The following is a 19,247-nucleotide window of genomic DNA, read 5'->3' as shown; positions in this document are numbered from 1 at the left end:
AATATTTCAGTTATCAGCAAGCGAGAATCTAAACCAATAGGGCAATATAACTGTTGTTTCGAAACTTAAATGCTTTTATTCAACTCTACAAACGTGTACACAGTGATAGAAATTGATCCAACTGCGTATAGACCCAACTAAGGAATAAACCCACAGGCGACAAAATAGTTGGTTAGATTCCTACCGAGATGGACGGACAATATTTACTACACCCCCTGTATTTTGTTTTTCTTTTTATGGGCGACACGGGGCGACACACAATTGCTTCTGAAAGCAATGTAATCATTTTAGTCTCAGGTTTCGAGCAGTTTTCAATCGAATGTCGAAAGTAGCCAGGATTTTATTGGTTTTGCTGTACCACGCCCTGTGATTGGTCCAATGAAACTCGCGCCAACCTCTCCACCAATTAGATGCAGAACTTACACCCAAACGCGACTCGGCACTCCCGTTTTCCCGCCCTTTTGCGTGTTTTTACTTTGAATTCTCATTGGCTTCTTGTGGTATTTTTCTTCACGGTGATTGGTCGTTGCGATTGCTTTATCGAGTGTCGTGCAACGGCCTAAATCGACAGAACGGAGGACAGCCGAGGCTTTGCTACTTGTTAAATAAATGTTATTGGGTAAAAGATTGATTTCTTTCTATTTAGTCCTTCTAATAATAGTTCATTAATATTACGCAGCATCTTTGGTTGCTACTCGTGTGATTACGCCGTCTTGCAGCGAACTGCATTGAAGTTCCTCGTCTGAGATACCATAAATCTGAAAAGAAAAATAAAATGATCAAATTTCATTATTTCTAATATCTTACCAAATTGTGTACCTAGAATCCCCTGTGTACATCAAATATTCATTATTGACCCATCTGTTCCCATTTTGATGATAGCAACATCTGTTTGTCATTTGCTCACTTACTGCAGTAATTACAAATAAACTGATAAATTACTCCAGATTATTTCTTGATAGCAATCACCTCGGGAATGACTACAGTAGATCTCAAAATGAAATACATCAGTTACCTTCTTTATTTTTTCTTGGTCAGAAATTGTGCTCAATGCAGTAATAGAAACTTGTTCTCCATTTATAAATTTACTGATTTCTGAAATCTGTGGAGAAATTAAAAATAATGTGTTTGTTCAAATAATATATACAAGTCCCTTAATTTTCAAAACTAAGCAATTTATACCAAAAGTTTAGACTTAAAAATCAACTTCTTTCTTTTTCTATTTTCTTTCATTTAAGTTCCACAGTTTTTAGGCTGCAAACCTACTGTACAAATTAAACTTAGAAATTCTCTGAGAGCCTTAATGTACTTTGTATGTCCAAAAAAACCTTATTTCTGTCACGAACTTTGCATTCAAGAATCTGTCTCAAAAAAATAATTGACACGTAACATTAATATTCCAGAAGACGTGAATTGTTTCTAATAGTCACATGTAGCCGTATTCCTCAATAGCACAAGTGTCAATGCTGTGCCCTTCAAAAGTAAAGCTATGCACAAATGACACCATAGACATGGTGGCGAATACAACTTGCTATTCATTTCTGAACTAGCCAATCAGCACACATGAAAGGCACTATTCACTCGTGTGGTGTATTCTAAGTACTAATATAACAGTCAAGGAGTAGATGCTTGTCTGATGTAGTAAAGTTTTAAAAACTAACAAATGTAGATACCAGGTATGAAACTTATGCAAACCTTTTTGTTGGCATTTTCTTGAGTCACAATGACAACTAACACACTTGTTGTACTGTCCAGTATTCCAAATTTCTTGAAAGATTCATTTATCTAAAAAAACAATCATATAAGATATTTCACACCAGTTTGATGGATAATACCTTCTTTTCAATGACAAGATTAATATCCCAGCCATTCTTAGATTCTCCTTTTCCCAGGGTGTTGAAGATTTGACTAAGCACTTAAAATAATCTTAGGTGAGAATTCAATTCTTATAAGGAAAGCCTGTATAGGCCACTGTATAGGCCACTGTATAGGCCACTGTAAGGATGGTACCATCAGTTTTAATGTTTCTCTGATTCTTTGGCAAAAGATTCAGTTCCAAACTCACATGATACAGGCATATATATTAATAAAAAGCTCCATTTCATCAATACTATAATATGTATTACTCAACACTCAGGCCAACTGGCCCCATCTGGCTGCAATTCAATACTGTTTCTGTAGAATGAAGTGACTAAGAGTGCAACTACCCCCCCTCCCCTGGATAGGATACCAGTCTATCACAAGGTTACCCCCCAGCATTTCATCGGGCTTCCCTAACACTTCCCCAGTACTCAGTTACACTCCCGGGTGGAGAGATGCTCTGTGAAAATACAGTATCTTGCCCAAGAACAGGATACAATGATCCAGCCACGGAATAAAATCAAACCTCTTAACCCACAGTCTAGTGTACTATGCATTAGGATACTGCATCCCCCACAATGCAACATATACACACATTCAAGACTGTATCATTTATAATCCATTTAACCCTTTACACCCTAATATCAGTATGCATAATCTCCATACTGTTCTCTATACATTTCCTAATGATCTGACAAGGAGAATTTGTTTAAAAATCAGGAGCTACTTTAGTTAATAATCATTTTCTTTATTCTTGTGCGACTTTAACCCTTTCACTCCCAAGATCTCATAAGTAATTCTCCTTTCTGTCTTCCATACAATTCTTATGATATTAGTTAGGAGAATTTGGGTTTGGATCAACCAATGATCCCCTGATTGATATTTTTCTTTATTCTCCTTACTTATCTTCTTGATATTGTCTTGATATTGTTAGGAGAAATTCTGTCTTGGTCACTCATGGGAGTGAGAGGGTTAATGTGTGATTCAAGGGTGATACAGAAAGGAGAAATTAGATGCTTATCACTCTTAGAATGCAATGGGTTAATCCACAAAAAGGGAATTCATTCATAGTCACAATCCAAAGTGCTTCAAAGACCTGCTTAAAAAAAAATTACTTGCTTTATAGGTGGGGCTATGCACTAATACCTCAGCTAAGTTTCGTCAATGTATTGTTACTTAATATATTTTCTTACATTTGTGGAGGGGGACAAATTGAAAACAATCTCTGAGTGCAGTGTCTTGGTCTTCATCTTTCCTTGTTGAAACAGTTGCAGAGCTTTGTGTCCTGCTATTGCCACATGAAATGGGTCTATGATCTAAAAAGCATAATCACAGGCATATACCGTATACAAAATCACTCTCGAGAGAAATACAAAGCCTGAGACTTTACAGAGTAAACTTTTGGCTAGTCTGCCTATGACATACAGAAGATGCTGGGTAAAATATTGTTACTTTTCAAGCAGCTAAAGTGCAGAATCCCCGGCAAGTTTTTTCACATCGCATTGAATATAAAAATCTTCCATTGGTTTTATCTCGTACCCCCAAACTTGTCAACCGTCGACTCATATACTATATATATGTAAGCAAAAGGTATACATATTTCCATTTTTTTTTCTTCAAATTGCAACGTATTTAAAAACGGGTGTGTTTATATTTATATGTACGCTTATTGACCTCTGCTTTCTCTGAAATTCTTCCAAATGCAAGCAAACTTTCTCCGCAAGTCTCAACCTAAGCTTATGTATGGTAACATGTGAGCTAACCCAAGCTTCGTACGAAGTTAGTAAATATACAAGTGAAATGACCGTACCATAGATGCATTTAAAAGGGCAGCTTCTATTTTTCCTTGGATGATCAGTTGCCTAAGCTCGCTACTGTTTGTCACATCCGTAAATAGAGCCAGATTCGTGGTATAACTCGGGTTACTTTGCACGCTGTATTGGACGATAAACTCTTCCGCCATCTTGAAATCAGCTGAGCATGCAGATCAGCGGCTACGCATTGTAGTCCCAATCTTTCTCGGTTTTAACACTGTTTCACACGTTCTAAGCATTTTGCGAAGCAACTCCCGAACAAAAAAGGTCCAGCTGTGGTTCATTCCTTATTTGGAGATTCTGAATGGGAACTGTGGGTTCACGGACTAGTGAAGAAGTTTCAAACCAAGAATATCCTCGTTGTAAAGTGAGGAGTGGGTCATGAGGTGTTGAAAGGAATTCATTATTTTGTTCGTATGTATGTTTGTTTTTTCCAAATATAAACTTTGAAATTTACCGAGGTTCATGGTACGAAGGAAGGAGATGAGCATGTATTTTATTGGGAAAACACGGTTCTATAAATAGAATGGGACTCTTCTGTTGTTATTCTTTTCCTTCCTGGTCACACTTCGTCATCACTTAAAAATACGCGAGCGAAAGAGAGGGCAGAGAGCTGGAAACCAGCTAAAAAAGGCTCGTTTAGGGGCCACTCGTTCATGAATGCTTAGGACGCTGTGAGGAACACCGGGTCGGCCTTGTAGAACTCACATAGGAAACAATCAATAATCCTTTACACCACTGTGTCGTTGACAAATATGACAATAGTTGTTCCTGTTCAAGTGAACAAGTTGATTGGCATTTGATTAATAAATGATTTGTAATTAACAGGTTGAGGCGTAGCCGTTTGAACCAGAAAATTAACCGTTGATCCATAAGCGAAACAGTTTTTGACATAGCGTTTTTTCACAAGCACGTTTACTTCGCTTACCTGTTGAACCGTTTGGTGACCCGCTTGTTATTCTTTGATAAAAAAAATTTGGCAGGATAACGCTACAGAAGTAAGTCATGTCGTTTATTATTTTCATTACAGTTCTCTTCTATACAATTTCCATGAATCTTTCGTAATGAGATTTCTTACGTATCATAAAATTCCCGTCTATTAGATCCAATAAAAACTTAATACGATTTGTAGTCAGTTGTTGAGAGCGAACTATTTTCCCCAAAGCGATTGCAACTCAGATTCTTGCAATGAAAACCAAAAAGTTTACTTTAATTAGAGTTCGATTTTGAAGGTACAGGCTTGTTAAGTTTCAGTATGATCTAACTTTAAAATGTCTCATCGTCGACGTCGAAGTCTGGGAATGAAATGCTTGGCCGAACGATTAAATTCCTTTGGAGGAAGAACCTACAAACGAAAACGAAAACGAAAAATCATAAATTAAATTATTGTAAAAACAAGCGTTGTGCTGGTGATAACTAATTACTTGGAAATCCTCAGCGGAATAGCGGAATGAGAATTTAAAAAAAACCGCTTTCATTACTAAATTGAAAAGATCTCTGGTTCTTCTTGTTGTGTACTAACAGTTTGCTTACATCGGGCAAAAAAAGTAGCCTATTGGAAAATCTTTTATTTAGGACAATGAAAAAGGATATAGCCTAATGGATCCTTGTTACTAAAAATGAATATAAAATACCTGAGATTTTAGTGTTTCCTTGAGCTCACAGATTTGAGTCTTCAGATCTTCAAGCTCACTGCAACACAAAGCAACAAAGCTAAAGAATGATTTATGTTTATTTTTTTAATAAATATCGCATACTAACTTGTTTCAGACATGATTTTATAAACAATGAGTTGTTTCTTCTTCTTCTTCTTCTTTATAGCAATTTGTTTGATTATCATATTTTTCTTAGATATAAAGGTTGGATTTTTCAGAAGAGGGAGAAGGGAGAAGTGCGTCTTTTATTAGCGTTTAATGAGAATCTAAGAGCTTCCTAATATGTTTCACTAAGTTTTATTTTTTCTGAACCAGAACGGAGTCAGTCATGTCATGGGGTCATGCACACCTCACCCCACTCTCTGCAACGCTCTAGTTTTCGAATACTGCCGTTTATTACTTGGGAAATATAGAATCACGTCAAATCGATTTTACAATTACACTGGATTCCTCAAGTATTACTATAAGTCCACTGAACTTACTTTTCTTTTTCGTTAAGCTCCATCTTGGCCTGAAAGCGACGAAAAAAAAAATATGTATGTAAGACAAACTAAAATAGTGTGATCGGATCGGTCAAGGCTGGAACCTATTACTAGTCAAGAAGCCACGACGATTGAAAGCCCGCCCCTTACCAGACTTCTCGCAAACAGTAAAACAAGAAAACTGCGGCGAAAATAGGCTTCCTATTTTGTAACAGACCTAAACGTCCATTTTGAGTTTTCTTGTGAGAGGAAGAGAAACAAATTTCTTTAGATGTTCGGGGCAATGTAAAGTTTGTTGTTAAACATGCCTTTTTTTAATTATTTTTCTTCCCATATCTCTGCAAATGTAGCAAAGACAAAACACAGACACCCAAAAAAAATTGCGGTACAAACTATCGATAAATGAAATTACATTGAAACACTCTTCCTGGCCTACCTCAACACGCCAAATCGAAAATTGCCTCTCTCTCTCAGCAACTCCTCTGCAACAAAAATACAACCGTTTTTTATTCAAGCGAAAGACGTAGTTATTCAATTAATTGCACGGGACTTTCTGATTAGTACTTCTTTTTAATCCAAAATTAAATAAATCTATTGTAGCCTCAAAAAATTTCATCATCTTCCTTTACATTTTCTTATCTGTTTTTTCCTCTTGACTTTTTACAAGTTGGGTCACCTGTGACATAACTGCTGGACGTTTAGTTTCTGACATTTTCAACTTGAGTGAAAGAGAGTTGTGGTTGAAAGAACATGTTAAAAACATTACCTCTCCATGTCTTTACATTCAACTGGGAGGAGCTACGAAAGAAAAAAAAAACATCTGTTCTCATCAAATTATAATTAGATGTCGCGTAGAAAATTTTTTTGATTTTGAATTTCAAATTACAATTTATCCCTTCCTCTCCCCCTTTGTACTATTTTTTGTATTCACTTGCGAAGCGCGTGATTTCACAAATTAGCCAATCAAATCAAAGAATTCTAACTTAATATTGAAAACTGACGTAGACATTTTTCGCGTACTTTTGTTGTTTGTTTTTACGGAGTTTTTAGTCAGTTCTTTTTTGTAGCTTTTGTTCGCGCAAATGTGCTACCCTTTTCTTTGTATTTTTAAGAATTTTCAGAGTTTAGCTAAATGTTGTACTTCATTGAACAAGTTTAACACATAATTTCTACGGAGTTTGGACTCCGGCCACTTTTTTCGTAACTGGATTTTCTATGTGCAGCTATATGTATACAATATCATGCAGACAAGTGATGAGAATAAAGAAAAATATCAATCATGGTATTACTAATTGATCCGATACCAAATTCTCCAAACTAACATAATGAGAATCATTTGGCCATTTTGCAGACAGTAGGGAGAATTACTAATGAGATCTTAATAATAATAATAATAATAATAGGTCTTTATTCCATCATAAGATAAAACTACATATCTTATGTTACAATGAATTGAAAAAGCTACAGAAATCTACATACATATTATGAATTAAAAGTATATCATTACAATAAATGGAGCTTAAATATCAACCTATTTACAAATGTGTTCATAAAGCGCTGTGTATTAATTTTCGGGCGCGCGCAGCCTTTTTTCCTGAGATTGTGTAGATATGTCTTTTGGACAGGAATGATATCTTTCAGGGGGTGGCAATCCGTTGATTTTAGTTTCTTCAAAATGTTTCTGTCTTGTTTGTTTAAAAGGTTCTTGATAAAAACTGGAAATGAGATAAAACCGCGTTCATGACATCGGTCTAAAAATTTTTGTACAACCGTAAGATCGGACTCAGATGCCCCATAGACTGAAAGTGCATAGCTAAAATTAGCCAAAACAATCGATATAAAAAGATGATCAATCTCTGCCTGAGAGTAATGTTCCTTTCTCAATGTTCGTAGGACGTGTAAACACTTGTTTGCTTTGACAAGCTTAGTTCTTACATGCTCATCAAAATTTCCATCACTCTGTAAAGTTACTCCTAATAAAACGAAGCTATTACATTGGGGAATATTATTAATTGGAGAGTAGAGTACATTATGATTTTTCTTTCTAACAACCAGCTCTTTACATTTGCAAGGGTTGCAGACCATTCTATTGTCTTTACACCATGTTAAGAACTGTCCTACTAAGTCGGCAGACGGGTCACTATTCCTAGTGATAGGCGAAAGAATAGTGGAATCATCGGCATATTTAAAAAGCACAGGGCAACCATTAAAAAAAATCTCCAAATCGTTCAAAAATATATTAAAAAGATACGGTCCGCTTACACTACCTTGTGTGGTTCCTCTATTGACAAGTTTCCACTGTCCTAAAAAATTATAACTAACAACACGCTGTTGTCTTGCATAGAGGAAACTATGATACCAATTGATAATGTACGGATTTAGAGGAAGCTGTTTCAGTTTGGCAGACAAAATAGCATGGTTCACAAAATCGAAAGCCTTACTGAAGTCCATGGTAAAAATTCGCACTGCGCTATAGTCACTACTATCTAAATACTTGTATGTCTGGTGCTGGATAGCGAGCAAGGCATTTGTGCAACTACCCGCCTGTCTATATGCAAATTGGGTGTGGCTCAGGTTGCTCTCAATGACTGACTGTGCTTGTGTACGATACACGACCTTCTCAAACAACCGGGCAATAACGGGAGTAACATTAATACCACGGTAGTCCGAGTCCTCTATAGGCATATTCACTTTGGGGAGAGGGTTAACATTTGCCCTTTTCCAGGAGTCTGGCCATGTATGAGTAGACAGCGACAGATTCCAAACGTGAGTGACGATTGGTGTGAGTAGCTCAGCACAGTCTTTCCAGATCCAGTACGGGAGGTCGTCTGGTCCCGTTGCGGTTTTCTTTACATGAACTAAGGTATTCCAGACACACCGCTCAGATATTTTCGGGGGCTTTACACTGTCCGGGATATCCATATCACTAGGTCTAACGTAAGTGTCATCATAGCACAGGTTGGCGAAGTAGTCGTTCAGACGAACTAGAGAGTTCTTGTCCAAATTTATCAACGATGACCTGCGACGCTGCGATAGGGCGTCCACGCCCTTCCACCACTCACCGCTACCAATGGCAGCCAGTTTTCTTCTGTTCTCGGTTATCAGCTCAGAAATGCGCTTATTAAATAAAGACAGGCGTTCCTTATTCTTTGAAGATATATGGGACTTACTCCTCAGCATACACTTGACTAATGGGGACATCCAAACTGGGTCACGCGATGACATGCGTACAGATTTTTGCGGCATAAACTTATTCATCACTGCACGAATCTTTACCTCAAGCACCTCGACCGCCTTGTTTATGTCCACCTCATTGAGGACGTCACTCCAGTCCAGCGCAGTGAGTGCCATATAAAATGACTGTTTCCGATGTTCCCTACAGTCCCGCACAAGAACTTTGCGGCGCATAGGTTTAAGCTTTAATCCCGCCGGTAAAACAAAGCCTTCATGGTCTGTCTTAATAAGCATATGTATGGAATATGCTTGACCGAACAGATCCGCTCGGTTGGTCATACAGTTATCCAAGCACGCGTTACCCCGCGTGGGAAAATCAACCACGAAATCCCAGCCAGACAAAGCCTTAAATTCTTGCATATCCAAACGATTTACATCGCCACCACAGACAATAGCCGCTTCAGGGTGTTTGTTCAACACAATGTCCACAAAAGATATTATATAATTAATTAAGTCGAGATCCCGGTAGCTATGCTTGGGAGGATTATACAGGCCGCAAATTAGCATAATGTGATCGGACGGCAACTGCACTGTTAAAGCAATAAATTCATATAAATTGGACCGATAGACATCCAAGACTTTAAGACTGTCTCTCACATAGACCGCAACACCCCCTTTTTTCCTTTTGTCCAAGTCTGCCCAACCTCTGTCCCGCCTGAACACATTGTAATTTGGGATATTCACCACGGCGTCCGGCATATTAGTGGAAAGATGAGTTTCACTGACAATACACACATCAATATCCTGAGATCTCAGGTCAGCCTCAAGCGCCACAGGTGCTCGTACACGATTTTTTGTTTTCGACAAACCACAAATGTTCGTAAACAAACATTTTGGGACAGCGAAACCCTTTGATTTAGAGGTGGATGTTTTGTCGGTTGTGTTGACACGCGGAATGTTAATTAAGTTACTCCGATCCACTTTCCGACCTTCAGCCTTGATGAAACGGCGGCCTTGCATCACCGGGATTTTCTTGGTTGAGATGGATCGTGAGATTCGAGCACTATGTTGCCCACGGTATTTCAGAATGCCGAGTGACTTGAACTGAGATAGAACGGCCGGAGATGGCTTGAAAGCTTTGTTTCGGAGAGACAAGAGTTCAGAGCATTTCAAAGACGCTGGCTTAGTTCGCATTAACATCGGGTAGTTCTTATTAACTCCTCCGAAACTCCTGTCTATCTCTGGACCCGGTTGTGACTCTACGTCCATATCTATAGTGATATCTAGCGTGATATATTTCTCCGGTACTGCAAGCAAGGTTAGACCATGGACGCCCCACAACACCACCGGCCGGCGAACTCTAAATTTGGGAGTAGTAAACTTGGATAAAATATGTTTGAAAAGCCAAGGACTTTCAGCCCTCCTATAGTGACAATTGTAGCATTCTTGGGCAGCATTCAAAACGAAAAGAACACCAAAAATGGTAGATAGGCGAAGAGCTCCAGAAAACGTGGCAGCCATGTTGGCGCCTTTCACATTCACAAAGAGTTAAAGCAGACAAGCGTTTATTTCCGTAAACTAGTCGCATAAACACTAATGTTTAATTACGTTCAATCAACATTTGTATCAAAGTCAAATCATAATTATTCTGACCTCTAACTCCGCGTTGATCTCGTGTTTGGACGCTTTCAGGAGACGTCCCTGTTAATAAATCAACACAACGAAAATTTCATGAAACAATAGGGGATAGGTAACAGTATTTAGAGAACGCTAATTATTTTTGGTTTTTAGGGGGGGCGGAGAGGGGATCAGTCGTCGCCAACAGAGCGTGAACAGAAGGGGTACTATAGAAAATTGACTGCCAGCAAGAGAGAGGGGAGGGAGGGTCATAGGAATTTTACCTTCTGGGGGAGGGGGGTCATAGCAATTTTACGTTCCGGGAGGATCATACAGTGACACAATTAGCCAAAATCCTCCGATCCCCCGACCCCCCGACCCCCCCGGCTATAAATAATGACCGGTTCCTTCTGATGGCCCTACAGGGACGACGATGCAGAGAATTGTGGTTTAAGAAAAAACCAAGATCAGAACTAGAAGTAATCACAGCTTATCTAGTGCGTTCGTGTTAACAGTTGACACTGCAGTTTGGCGTGGTTTTACCTGTCTGCTATTTTGTTAAGAGAGGCTCAAGCTCCTTATGCACTTATTTGTACCCGAAAATTGCTTTAATCATTGCATTTTAGTCTCTTATCAAAAACTATTTAGGTTTAGTCCAAGAAGTGCGCAATGTAACATGAGCATCACGTCATTCAAGATGGCGCCGAAATGGTAGATGATCCATTGGGAAAAATTCGTGGAGCTTTCGCTATGGTTACACAGGACACCCAAGAATTCACAGAAACAAATTAGGTAGCGTTCTCCTAAAGTCACAAGTAAGGCAGTGTTCTCCAAAAGTCGAGCGTAATATTTCCCGTACATTTACATAACTGATAACTCTTTGAAACGAAATAACGTGATACAACGTGGCCTGTTTAAAGATGAGAATTTCACTTACCTTTCGTGCTATTTCTTTCTCTCTTTCGGAAAGCTCTTTCATTGTTCTGTGGAGAATAAAAAAAGTAAGCCGGCCACATTAAATGTAGCTGTTCCCCAGAGACGACAAGGAAGCCGTCAATGTAGTTATTCGTTCGTTTAGGACTGCATTAATTTAACAATTTAGAAGACCTGAATCTAGAATTTGAAACCACATCTCTGTGGAGCCTGATTATGTTTACCTGTATGTCTCAGTTTTCTTCATCTGATAAAAAGAAAAAAAAGATACGTGTTACGTGTTACATGTTGGAGATAGACCTTTACAATAGCTCCATACTGAAGAGGACTTTCAGATTATACATACCTTTATTGTTTATATATTTTTCTGAGTGAACATTGTGTTTTTGATGAAAAATTTGGGCAAATTTTTTTTTAATCTCTTGGGAAGCTAACCTTTGAGGCAATTGGTGCACACATTCCTTCCAGGCTTCTTGCTAATTGTGTACGAGTCGCGAACGTTTCCAGTATGATGCTTTTGTAATTATTTCATCTTTTCATACAACCATTTTACAGGTCAGTCCCAAGTCCGTTATGTTTAATGACAGGTAAAAAGCTATCTAAAAAAACTTTATCTCCCGTTATCTGTTATTATTATGGCTGTAAACTTGAGCTTAAAGAATGTAGGACATGTATCATGTATCAAAACCGACAACAAAAAGCAGTATGCGACCTCTGCCATAATAGTGCATTCATACCTTAAATTTCTGTTCAGTTTCGAAACTGTTAGGGATTGCTTCCTAAGAAACATTAAGGAGAGAATGAAAAGGCTTGGAAGAATTTCGCTGATTTAGCAAGGTTGCCCTAGCAGTCAGCGAAGAAAAAAGTATTCAGAAGGTTATATGTTTTCTCTTCGGTTTGTATTCGATTTCTCTTCGGTAGATTTCGGTTTTTCTTCGGTTTCTATAGTTGATGAAGGCGAATTCCGAATCAAAAATCACGTGTTGAAATCGAGAGCAAACAATCTAGTAGTCGTTCAAAACTTAGCAACAGGAGAGACTTGTGTTGTTATTTTATTTTGTTTACCACAGCAAACTGTTTGATTCCTTACTCTACTCTCTGTGTATCCCAGAATGGATAGCGAGTAGTGTAGCCAATCAGATTTTGGCATTTGTAATAGAGTGTTAATAGATTTACAATGATTAAATATAGTGTAAACTTGCTCACCTCCTTTTCTTCAAGTTCCCTTGTTAGTTGTGCAATCTCGCTGTAAATGAAAACACGATGGTTAGTCGCCTTTGACAACAACTTGTGGACAGCTACGCACTCAAAAATAAGTTCTGGTTTTCCCACACTCATTGCGACTGAGCCAAGATATCGACCATGGAACACGGGGAGTGATCTCTGGCTGTAAGGATGGAGTTTTCGTTCGGTACAAAAACGAGGCTGTGACGACGTTGGAGGAATATTTGTGAGGCAAGATTCCGTTGTGGTCGGTTAATGAAAAACGATTGACTGGCTTTTTCAACCACGGCAATAAGTGCAGAGGCTTATCATAGTTTGTCGTACTGGAAAGTTTAGAAGAATTAACAAACTGGTCGCAAACCTCTCAAGGTCTTCCTTTAACTGATTCTTTTCCTGCGGATAGAAGAACAGAAAAAAAATAACATGAACGGCGGCCGATTTCAACCAAAAGCTTTAATCACTAGCTCTTATTTGTACTTGTATTGATGAACATCGAAGCCAAAGAAACCGTACATAAAAAACCCCACCCCCCCCCCCTCCCTTGCGATCTCCCCACATAAAAGCTCAGGTCGACTTAAGTTTAAGGAAGCCCGAACGGAAGAGTCTAATTACCGTCCACACTGGCGGAACCCTGAGCGAGTTTTACAGTCACAAGCATCTCGGGAAAAGTGACCTATCAAATACATCAAGTCAGACGTACTGATAAGGAAGTTTTCATTGAAATTTGACCCAGCCTATCAAAATTTGGCGCCCGGTCTCCCTCGCAGTCTTTTTTGTGACGTCATGAAACACGAGAGCAAGACAGAGTCACGTGACACCACCTAAATGGAGATATCCCTCAGCATAACAGTAAATAGCTTGAATCGCCTGTGAGCTTCCTCGCGATGGTTTCAGTAAAAGGCTAAGACACTCACCCGATTATGGGGTGGAAGGGATTGACCCAGCTGCAATAAGTTTTCGTTCTGCACGTAATAAGCCTGTTTTTAAGGTCATGTTGGTTTTAAAATTGTCCAGAGTACAAGCGGCTCACACATGATTTTAAAAGCGCATTGCAGCACAATGATCAAACCTTGAAATTTAAAAGTGACGATTCCTTCACGCTCATCAACTGGTTGATCTGTTTTTGAAAGATAAAATATTTAGTTAGTCAGATGGTATCTGATAAAACACACTGCAGGAGCACTTAGTGAACGGCGCGATGATAGCAGCAGAGAAAAAACCGAGGGAGATTTGGGTCGAATTTGGGTCCAACCCTTCCCCTCTTTTACACTCATTTGCTACAATTGTGCCGGTTTTTTTTTTATATACTTCGTTTTATTTACTGAATGAGGAACGGGGGGGGGGGAGGGGGGGGTACGTTATGAAACGGAGGAAAAAGAAGCTTCACCGTCTTCTGGAGAAAAAAATTCTTAACTTACCTCATTTTTGCAGTTTGTTGCTTTCTCTGTGAGCTCTTCAGCGGTGCTATTCAAGGGGAAGATATTTATAAAGTTTCAGATCCAGATCTACCGTAAAATGTGTGGTCAACTATTTTTTTTCATTGAACACTGGCAAAAGGATATTAGATGGATCTAACTTGCAGAAAAGAAGAGAGATAAAGCTTCAGTACGAACAATTAAACTTCTCCATGGCGATTTTCATTTCTTTTTGTTCGCATAGCACTTAAAGTAAATGTTGCAAAATGATTTGCAATGCCAAAAGTTGCTACGCATCTTAAGAAACATTGTGTCATTCTCGTCTACTAACATTTTTGTCTTAGGTGGCATTCTTTATCGCCTTGGGGAGGAGGGTCGGGGGAACGGTCGGGGAACAGAGGGGGACCCCTCTTTATAACAGGGTATATAGGGGGTCTATAGAAAATTGACTGCCAATGAAGGGGATCATTAGAAAACTACAGAGCCTGAGGGGGATCAGATAAAATTTCATTGTCACACACCCTAAAATCCCCCACCCCCTACCCCTCCCCCTCACACAGGGTAATAAATAATGCCCAGTCCCTTTGGTTAGTTAAATTTTTAACGAAATGCGCGTTAGCACCAAAGATGTCGGCTGCTCCCTTGGAGTAAGAGAAGCCCCACAGTAAAGAAAACCGATTAATTGCACTTGTTAAAGAAAATGACGAAGAGAGAAAGACAGCTGCAAAACTACGTACTCACCTTCGCAACTTTTTTATCTTGTCTACGTTCGCCTAAAATAGGGGGAAAAACCCAGGAAAACAAAGAAGTTAGAATAAAGAAGTAGACTTGACGCAATGAATTATTTTTTTGAATTTAAAAAACTAAACCACCGTTTACTCACAGCATTGATATAATATTTCTCTTCTTGAATCCTGCTTACATTACATTGTCTGAACAAAAAATAAAGAGAAAAATATTCGGAAAAAGGCATAAACAAACAAATAATTTGGTGTTACCATTTTATTAAGAGCCCATTACTTTTACTGTAAATTAGTATGTGATACCGGGTACGATAGAAAACAGCATTTCGGCAAACACTTGAGAAGAATCCAGAAAAATATGTCTAGGTCTCTTCTGTCACTCTCGCAAGACCTTTCAATAAAACAGCCATCCTTTCATGCACATCGTAAAAATCTGTGACATCATTTTCCGAGGCGAACACAAATATCGTTGAGGAAAGTCGAGGTGAGTCACTTTGTGAGCTAGTACCAGTCCACTGCACTGCCCAAACGGTAACTTACGTCATCTCGAATCTCTACGCACGCCGCTGAAGTTTTCATCTTTCAAATACTGATGCGTTATGATCATAAAGACTTTTACGTGCTTATTTAAAATTTCATCCATAGAAAGCCTTGTTTCAACCGTCTGCAATTTACAAAAATCTTTGAACACTTCGTCAATACGAAGTGTTTTCAGTAAGTTAGTAGATGGAGCCACCTCAGGGGCAAATCACATCTCATAATACTCTTGTAGGGTAACACTAAATACAACACAGAGATCGACCCTTTAATGATCTGGAACTGATACTTGCTTGTAATTCTGCACATGCTCCGCCCGCAATTTAACCAATTCAATCTGTTAAAAAATAAAAATTGTTTGGTGAAAAACAGTTTCATTAAACCTAACGATCCGCCTGGCTCGTAAGACCACTGGTAACTTAAGTTTTTTAATCTAAACTGAGGAGGAAACTTCATTAAATGTTATTTCTTACAATAAGTTTACATTTTCACCTTCATGGCACCGGTCTCCGTCTCAAGTCTTTTACGCGCCTCTTTCACAGTCAGTTGAACATCTCTGCGTGGGAATTTAAATGGAAAAGTTTAGTTGTGCAAGAGAAGGATGTTAACTAATTTATGTCCAGTTATTCAAGTGCACTAAGTAATATTATAGATCAGTAGCATGTGTTCAGCTGACCCCTTCTCTGACTCGAGAACACTGAATAGGTGCATATTTACATAAAGAGTAACAGGTTTACCTCGATGAAAGAACCTGTTAGTTTTTTGTTTGTTTCAGTACTCTTTTTTTCCTGATCTCTATTGTTTCGACTTTTTTTGTTTTTTTCGATCTACGTCACTTGTGAAAAAAACGGGGTTTATTTTTTACCGAACATGTGCCGGAGCAATTGTTAAAGGAAACTTAACCAGCAAATTCAAAGGACTTTGGAATCCTGACACACTTAGACTACTGACTACTACAGTAGCTCCAAGCTGTGGCTAAAACAATATGCTAATGCTTTTAAAATGATTGATTCTTATTTTTCTCTTTGGTAATTTTTTAAGCTTTCCCTTTTGCTTGTATTCTCTGTCTCGCGTAGCGTGCGTGCGTGCGTGCGTGCGTGCGAGTGAGCCTTCATTAGTATAGCGCTTCAGGACAAGCGTTTCTTGCCCCACGGGAAGGATAAAGCCTTGAACCACACGAGCCAGCAAGAGGTCTGCCCGGCATTATTAGTGCCAGACCTCGAAAAAACCTCTCTGACTAGTCTCCAGTCTTCCCACGGGCGGAGAAACGCGCGTCCCAAATTCCTACAGCTCTAATAGTGAGGGTACGCTCGCTGGTTGTGTCATATGCAAGCTAATTTTTATGAATTTTAACTCTAGTTACCCTTCCACTTCTAGTAGAACTGATAATTTTTTTGCCGTATAAATCCAATAGGTGACTTACTGAATTGTAGTCAGTGCCGTATGAATTGAGCTTTTCTTGGACTCGATAAGATCCCTCAAATCCTAATGAAAAAAAGGTATAGATGTATGAAATTTACTTAGATGGGTTCTCTGATTTGAAAACATTCAAGGTCAAAAAAAAAAAGTTGCGATGACATTCTTTTCTTCACACCCTCTTTAATTCCAAGGTGAAGGCTTGAATGCTTATCCAATTACGCTATTTTCCAGAAATTTCAAGCAACACCAATTATACTGATCTGATTCCGTAAAGCTATCCCTGGGCTGTAAGAAAAAATACCTGTGCAAAGGTTGACTAAATTTTTGCGAGAAACTGTAAGCATATAGCTTGTGTTTAGACCTACCTTGTTTGCCTGTTCAAGATCATTATATTTCGACATTAAATTGTTGTCAGACAAAGGCACATCGCTGTTATTAGAGGACGATTCTTTCGCAGGAGAGGATAACTTTTCCTTGCGGTTTGTGCGAACTAAAACAAATACAATACGTTAGAAAGTAAAGTAATTTTTGATTCAGTGTCGTAAAACCAAAACCAATGTAATCACATCGGCGAATCAGAACAAAGGAATATACCCTCGAGAGCCAATGAGAACTAAAGCTAAAAAAAGACCAAGCGCCTACAGCACGGGAAAACGTGCCGGGCGGTTGAGGTTTTAGTTTCGCACCTGATTGGCCGAGATAATGGCGCGAGTTTTCAGAACCAATCACAGAGCGAAGTAAAGCAAAACCCAAACAATCTCGGATTACTTTCGACGCTCAATATGATGATTGAAAATTGCTCAAATGCGATGAAAATGGTTAACGAAATGTCCCCAAATACTAAAAAAATCATTTAAAATGAAGAATCTGTTATGGTAATGAAATGTATTAAACACGTTTTCCAGTACTAAAATGATCATTGACCGTCTTTGTTGTAAAGATAATTGAGGAGGAATGAGTAAGATAATGTCATACTACTGTGGAGCCTATTGCTGAGGAGCTTATTGCCGTGAAGTTTATTATTGCCGTGGAGCCAGCATACGATTCGCCCTAGATGACAGTTTTGGTAACAACTATCGAAACGTTTGGTTGTATGTAATTTTTTCATTTTTACTCTTAAGGTTCAGCGCGCAAACATCCCCACACGATTTACCATAAAAATAACCTGAAAATTTCCAGCCAGCCGGTCACTTGCTTTTGTTTAAGATCATAGAATCGTTTCATTGACTTACGCTCAGAGTATTTCTTCTTACAACTCGCCATCGTAGTTTTTCAACTGTTCTGTTTGCAAGTCTGAACGTCTTTCTTTTTTTGCCGTTTTCAATTTCTGACGCGTGATCTCTCTTTGTGACGTGTAACCTACGTTAGCATTACTTAAAATGAAAATTTGCGCGCGCTACCACGCCCAACCTCTTTCAGCAGCGCCGAGAGAGAGTTTGAGCCAACCTCTCTCCGCCCTGCATCCAGCCTTCCTTGAGGATAGTAATAGAAGTACCTTTTCCTGGTTCGTCGCAAACTACGAAAATTTGTGCTTCCCGTAATTGTCTGGGCACAGCTAGATGAACTTGACATCGCTTCTCATCTGTAGCAACCTTAGCTTTTCTGTGCAATTTTTCATCTTTCTGCAAGCGAAGCGCGCGCGCCAGGCCGAGGCCAGGCCTCCTCCGCCCCCAGAGCTCGCTTTCGTTATTTTGCTCTTAGCTCCTGTTTTCTCGTGCTCTGAACGAAGATTTAAATGAATAGAGAATTCTGTAAACAGGGTAGATCACTATCGTCCAACAGCATGTGAGACGAAAGCGTAAATCTAAGGCGCCGTGACCCAAATTAGACCTAGGGTCCATGCTGCGTTATGTACGCGTCACTGTCGCGCTATCGCTTATGTCAGAAGTCAAAGCCAGTTTAGGATGTAGCCGCCAGATATAGGCGCAACTACTCGCTCACTTTTATCTCGCTTTGATCCAAGTATGTTGGAACTTCTCTCCTAGGGGAGACTTGTAGAGAGCAATCCACACTTGAACTCCAACACCCAAAAAAATAAAACATCACAAAGAACACATACTCATAAATTAGCACTGCTCGTTCATAGTTAGGTAGCTTATCCGATTTTTTGTTATCTAAGAGGGTGGGCGGGTGGGCGGGTGGGCGGCTGGGAGGGCACTCAAACCCCATGCACTGAGATGGCCAACTTCAAAGAATTCAAATGTTTCCTGTAGACTCAAAAACATTTTCAGAGGGAGGATGCCCTCAGAGCTACCCCACTCCCTACTGGCAACTGCCTTCCACCTGAACCCCTTTTAACAAATTGTACAAACAATTTCATGGAAATAGAACAGTACAGTAACCCAGGGAAAATGATGCTTATAGTACACAGCAA

General features: G+C 39.1%; 2 protein-coding genes across 3 annotated transcripts; both read right to left on the bottom strand.

Annotated features, from left to right (window-relative positions):
* Positions 1-51: 51 nt before the first annotated feature.
* On the bottom strand, positions 52-3,846 carry LOC113667016 (EKC/KEOPS complex subunit TPRKB). Its single transcript, XM_027182811.2, has 5 exons — positions 3,671-3,846; positions 3,054-3,176; positions 1,696-1,785; positions 1,016-1,102; positions 52-758 (listed from the first exon to the last, which is right to left on the bottom strand). The coding sequence occupies exons 1-5, from the start codon at positions 3,821-3,823 to the stop codon at positions 672-674; spliced, it is 540 nt and encodes a 179-aa protein (XP_027038612.2). The 5' UTR covers positions 3,824-3,846; the 3' UTR covers positions 52-671.
* An 819-nt stretch (positions 3,847-4,665) lies between these two features.
* On the bottom strand, positions 4,666-18,222 carry LOC113667012 (uncharacterized). Of its 2 annotated transcripts, XM_089207186.1 has the most exons (20): positions 18,106-18,222; positions 17,239-17,363; positions 16,878-16,939; positions 15,947-16,010; positions 15,748-15,791; positions 15,058-15,106; positions 14,916-14,947; positions 14,178-14,223; positions 13,829-13,876; positions 13,121-13,152; positions 12,742-12,781; positions 12,273-12,314; positions 11,760-11,782; positions 11,540-11,585; positions 10,639-10,686; positions 6,578-6,609; positions 6,248-6,293; positions 5,812-5,840; positions 5,309-5,366; positions 4,666-5,019 (listed from the first exon to the last, which is right to left on the bottom strand). In XM_089207186.1, exons 1-20 carry the CDS (start codon positions 18,134-18,136, stop codon positions 4,951-4,953), a joined length of 966 nt encoding a protein of 321 aa, XP_089063312.1. In that variant the 5' UTR covers positions 18,137-18,222; the 3' UTR covers positions 4,666-4,950. The 2 variants fall into 2 exon arrangements, with proteins under 2 accessions (XP_089063312.1, XP_089063313.1); XM_089207187.1 differs by lacking the exon at positions 12,273-12,314.
* Between the last annotated feature and the right edge of the window lie 1,025 nt (positions 18,223-19,247).

Source organism: Pocillopora damicornis, chromosome 5 (assembly GCF_964200805.1).
Source record: "Pocillopora damicornis chromosome 5, jaPocDami1.2, whole genome shotgun sequence".
NCBI lineage: Eukaryota > Metazoa > Cnidaria > Anthozoa > Scleractinia > Pocilloporidae > Pocillopora > Pocillopora damicornis.
Note: the sequence above shows the minus strand (reverse complement) of the source record. Positions and strands in the feature narration are given on the sequence as shown.

Bases quoted from the DNA above. Each gene is read 5' to 3' on its own strand.
- LOC113667016 (XM_027182811.2), bottom strand. From the start codon at position 3,823: ATGGCGGAAGAGTTTATCGTCCAATACAGCGTGCAAAGTAACCCGAGT. The intron at 3,177-3,670 runs GTACGGTCATTT...TATGCTTTTTAG, and splicing joins CCCTTTTAAATGCATCTATG to ATCATAGACCCATTTCATGT. The intron at 1,103-1,695 runs GTTTGCATAAGT...ATTTCTCCACAG, and splicing joins AAGAAAATGCCAACAAAAAG to ATTTCAGAAATCAGTAAATT.
- LOC113667012 (XM_089207186.1), bottom strand. From the start codon at position 18,136: ATGGCGAGTTGTAAGAAGAAATACTCTGAGC. The intron at 16,940-17,238 runs GTAGGTCTAAAC...TTTTTTCATTAG, and splicing joins ATCTTGAACAGGCAAACAAG to GATTTGAGGGATCTTATCGA. The intron at 5,020-5,308 runs GTATTTTATATT...TTTCGTTTGTAG, and splicing joins AGGAAACACTAAAATCTCAG to GTTCTTCCTCCAAAGGAATT.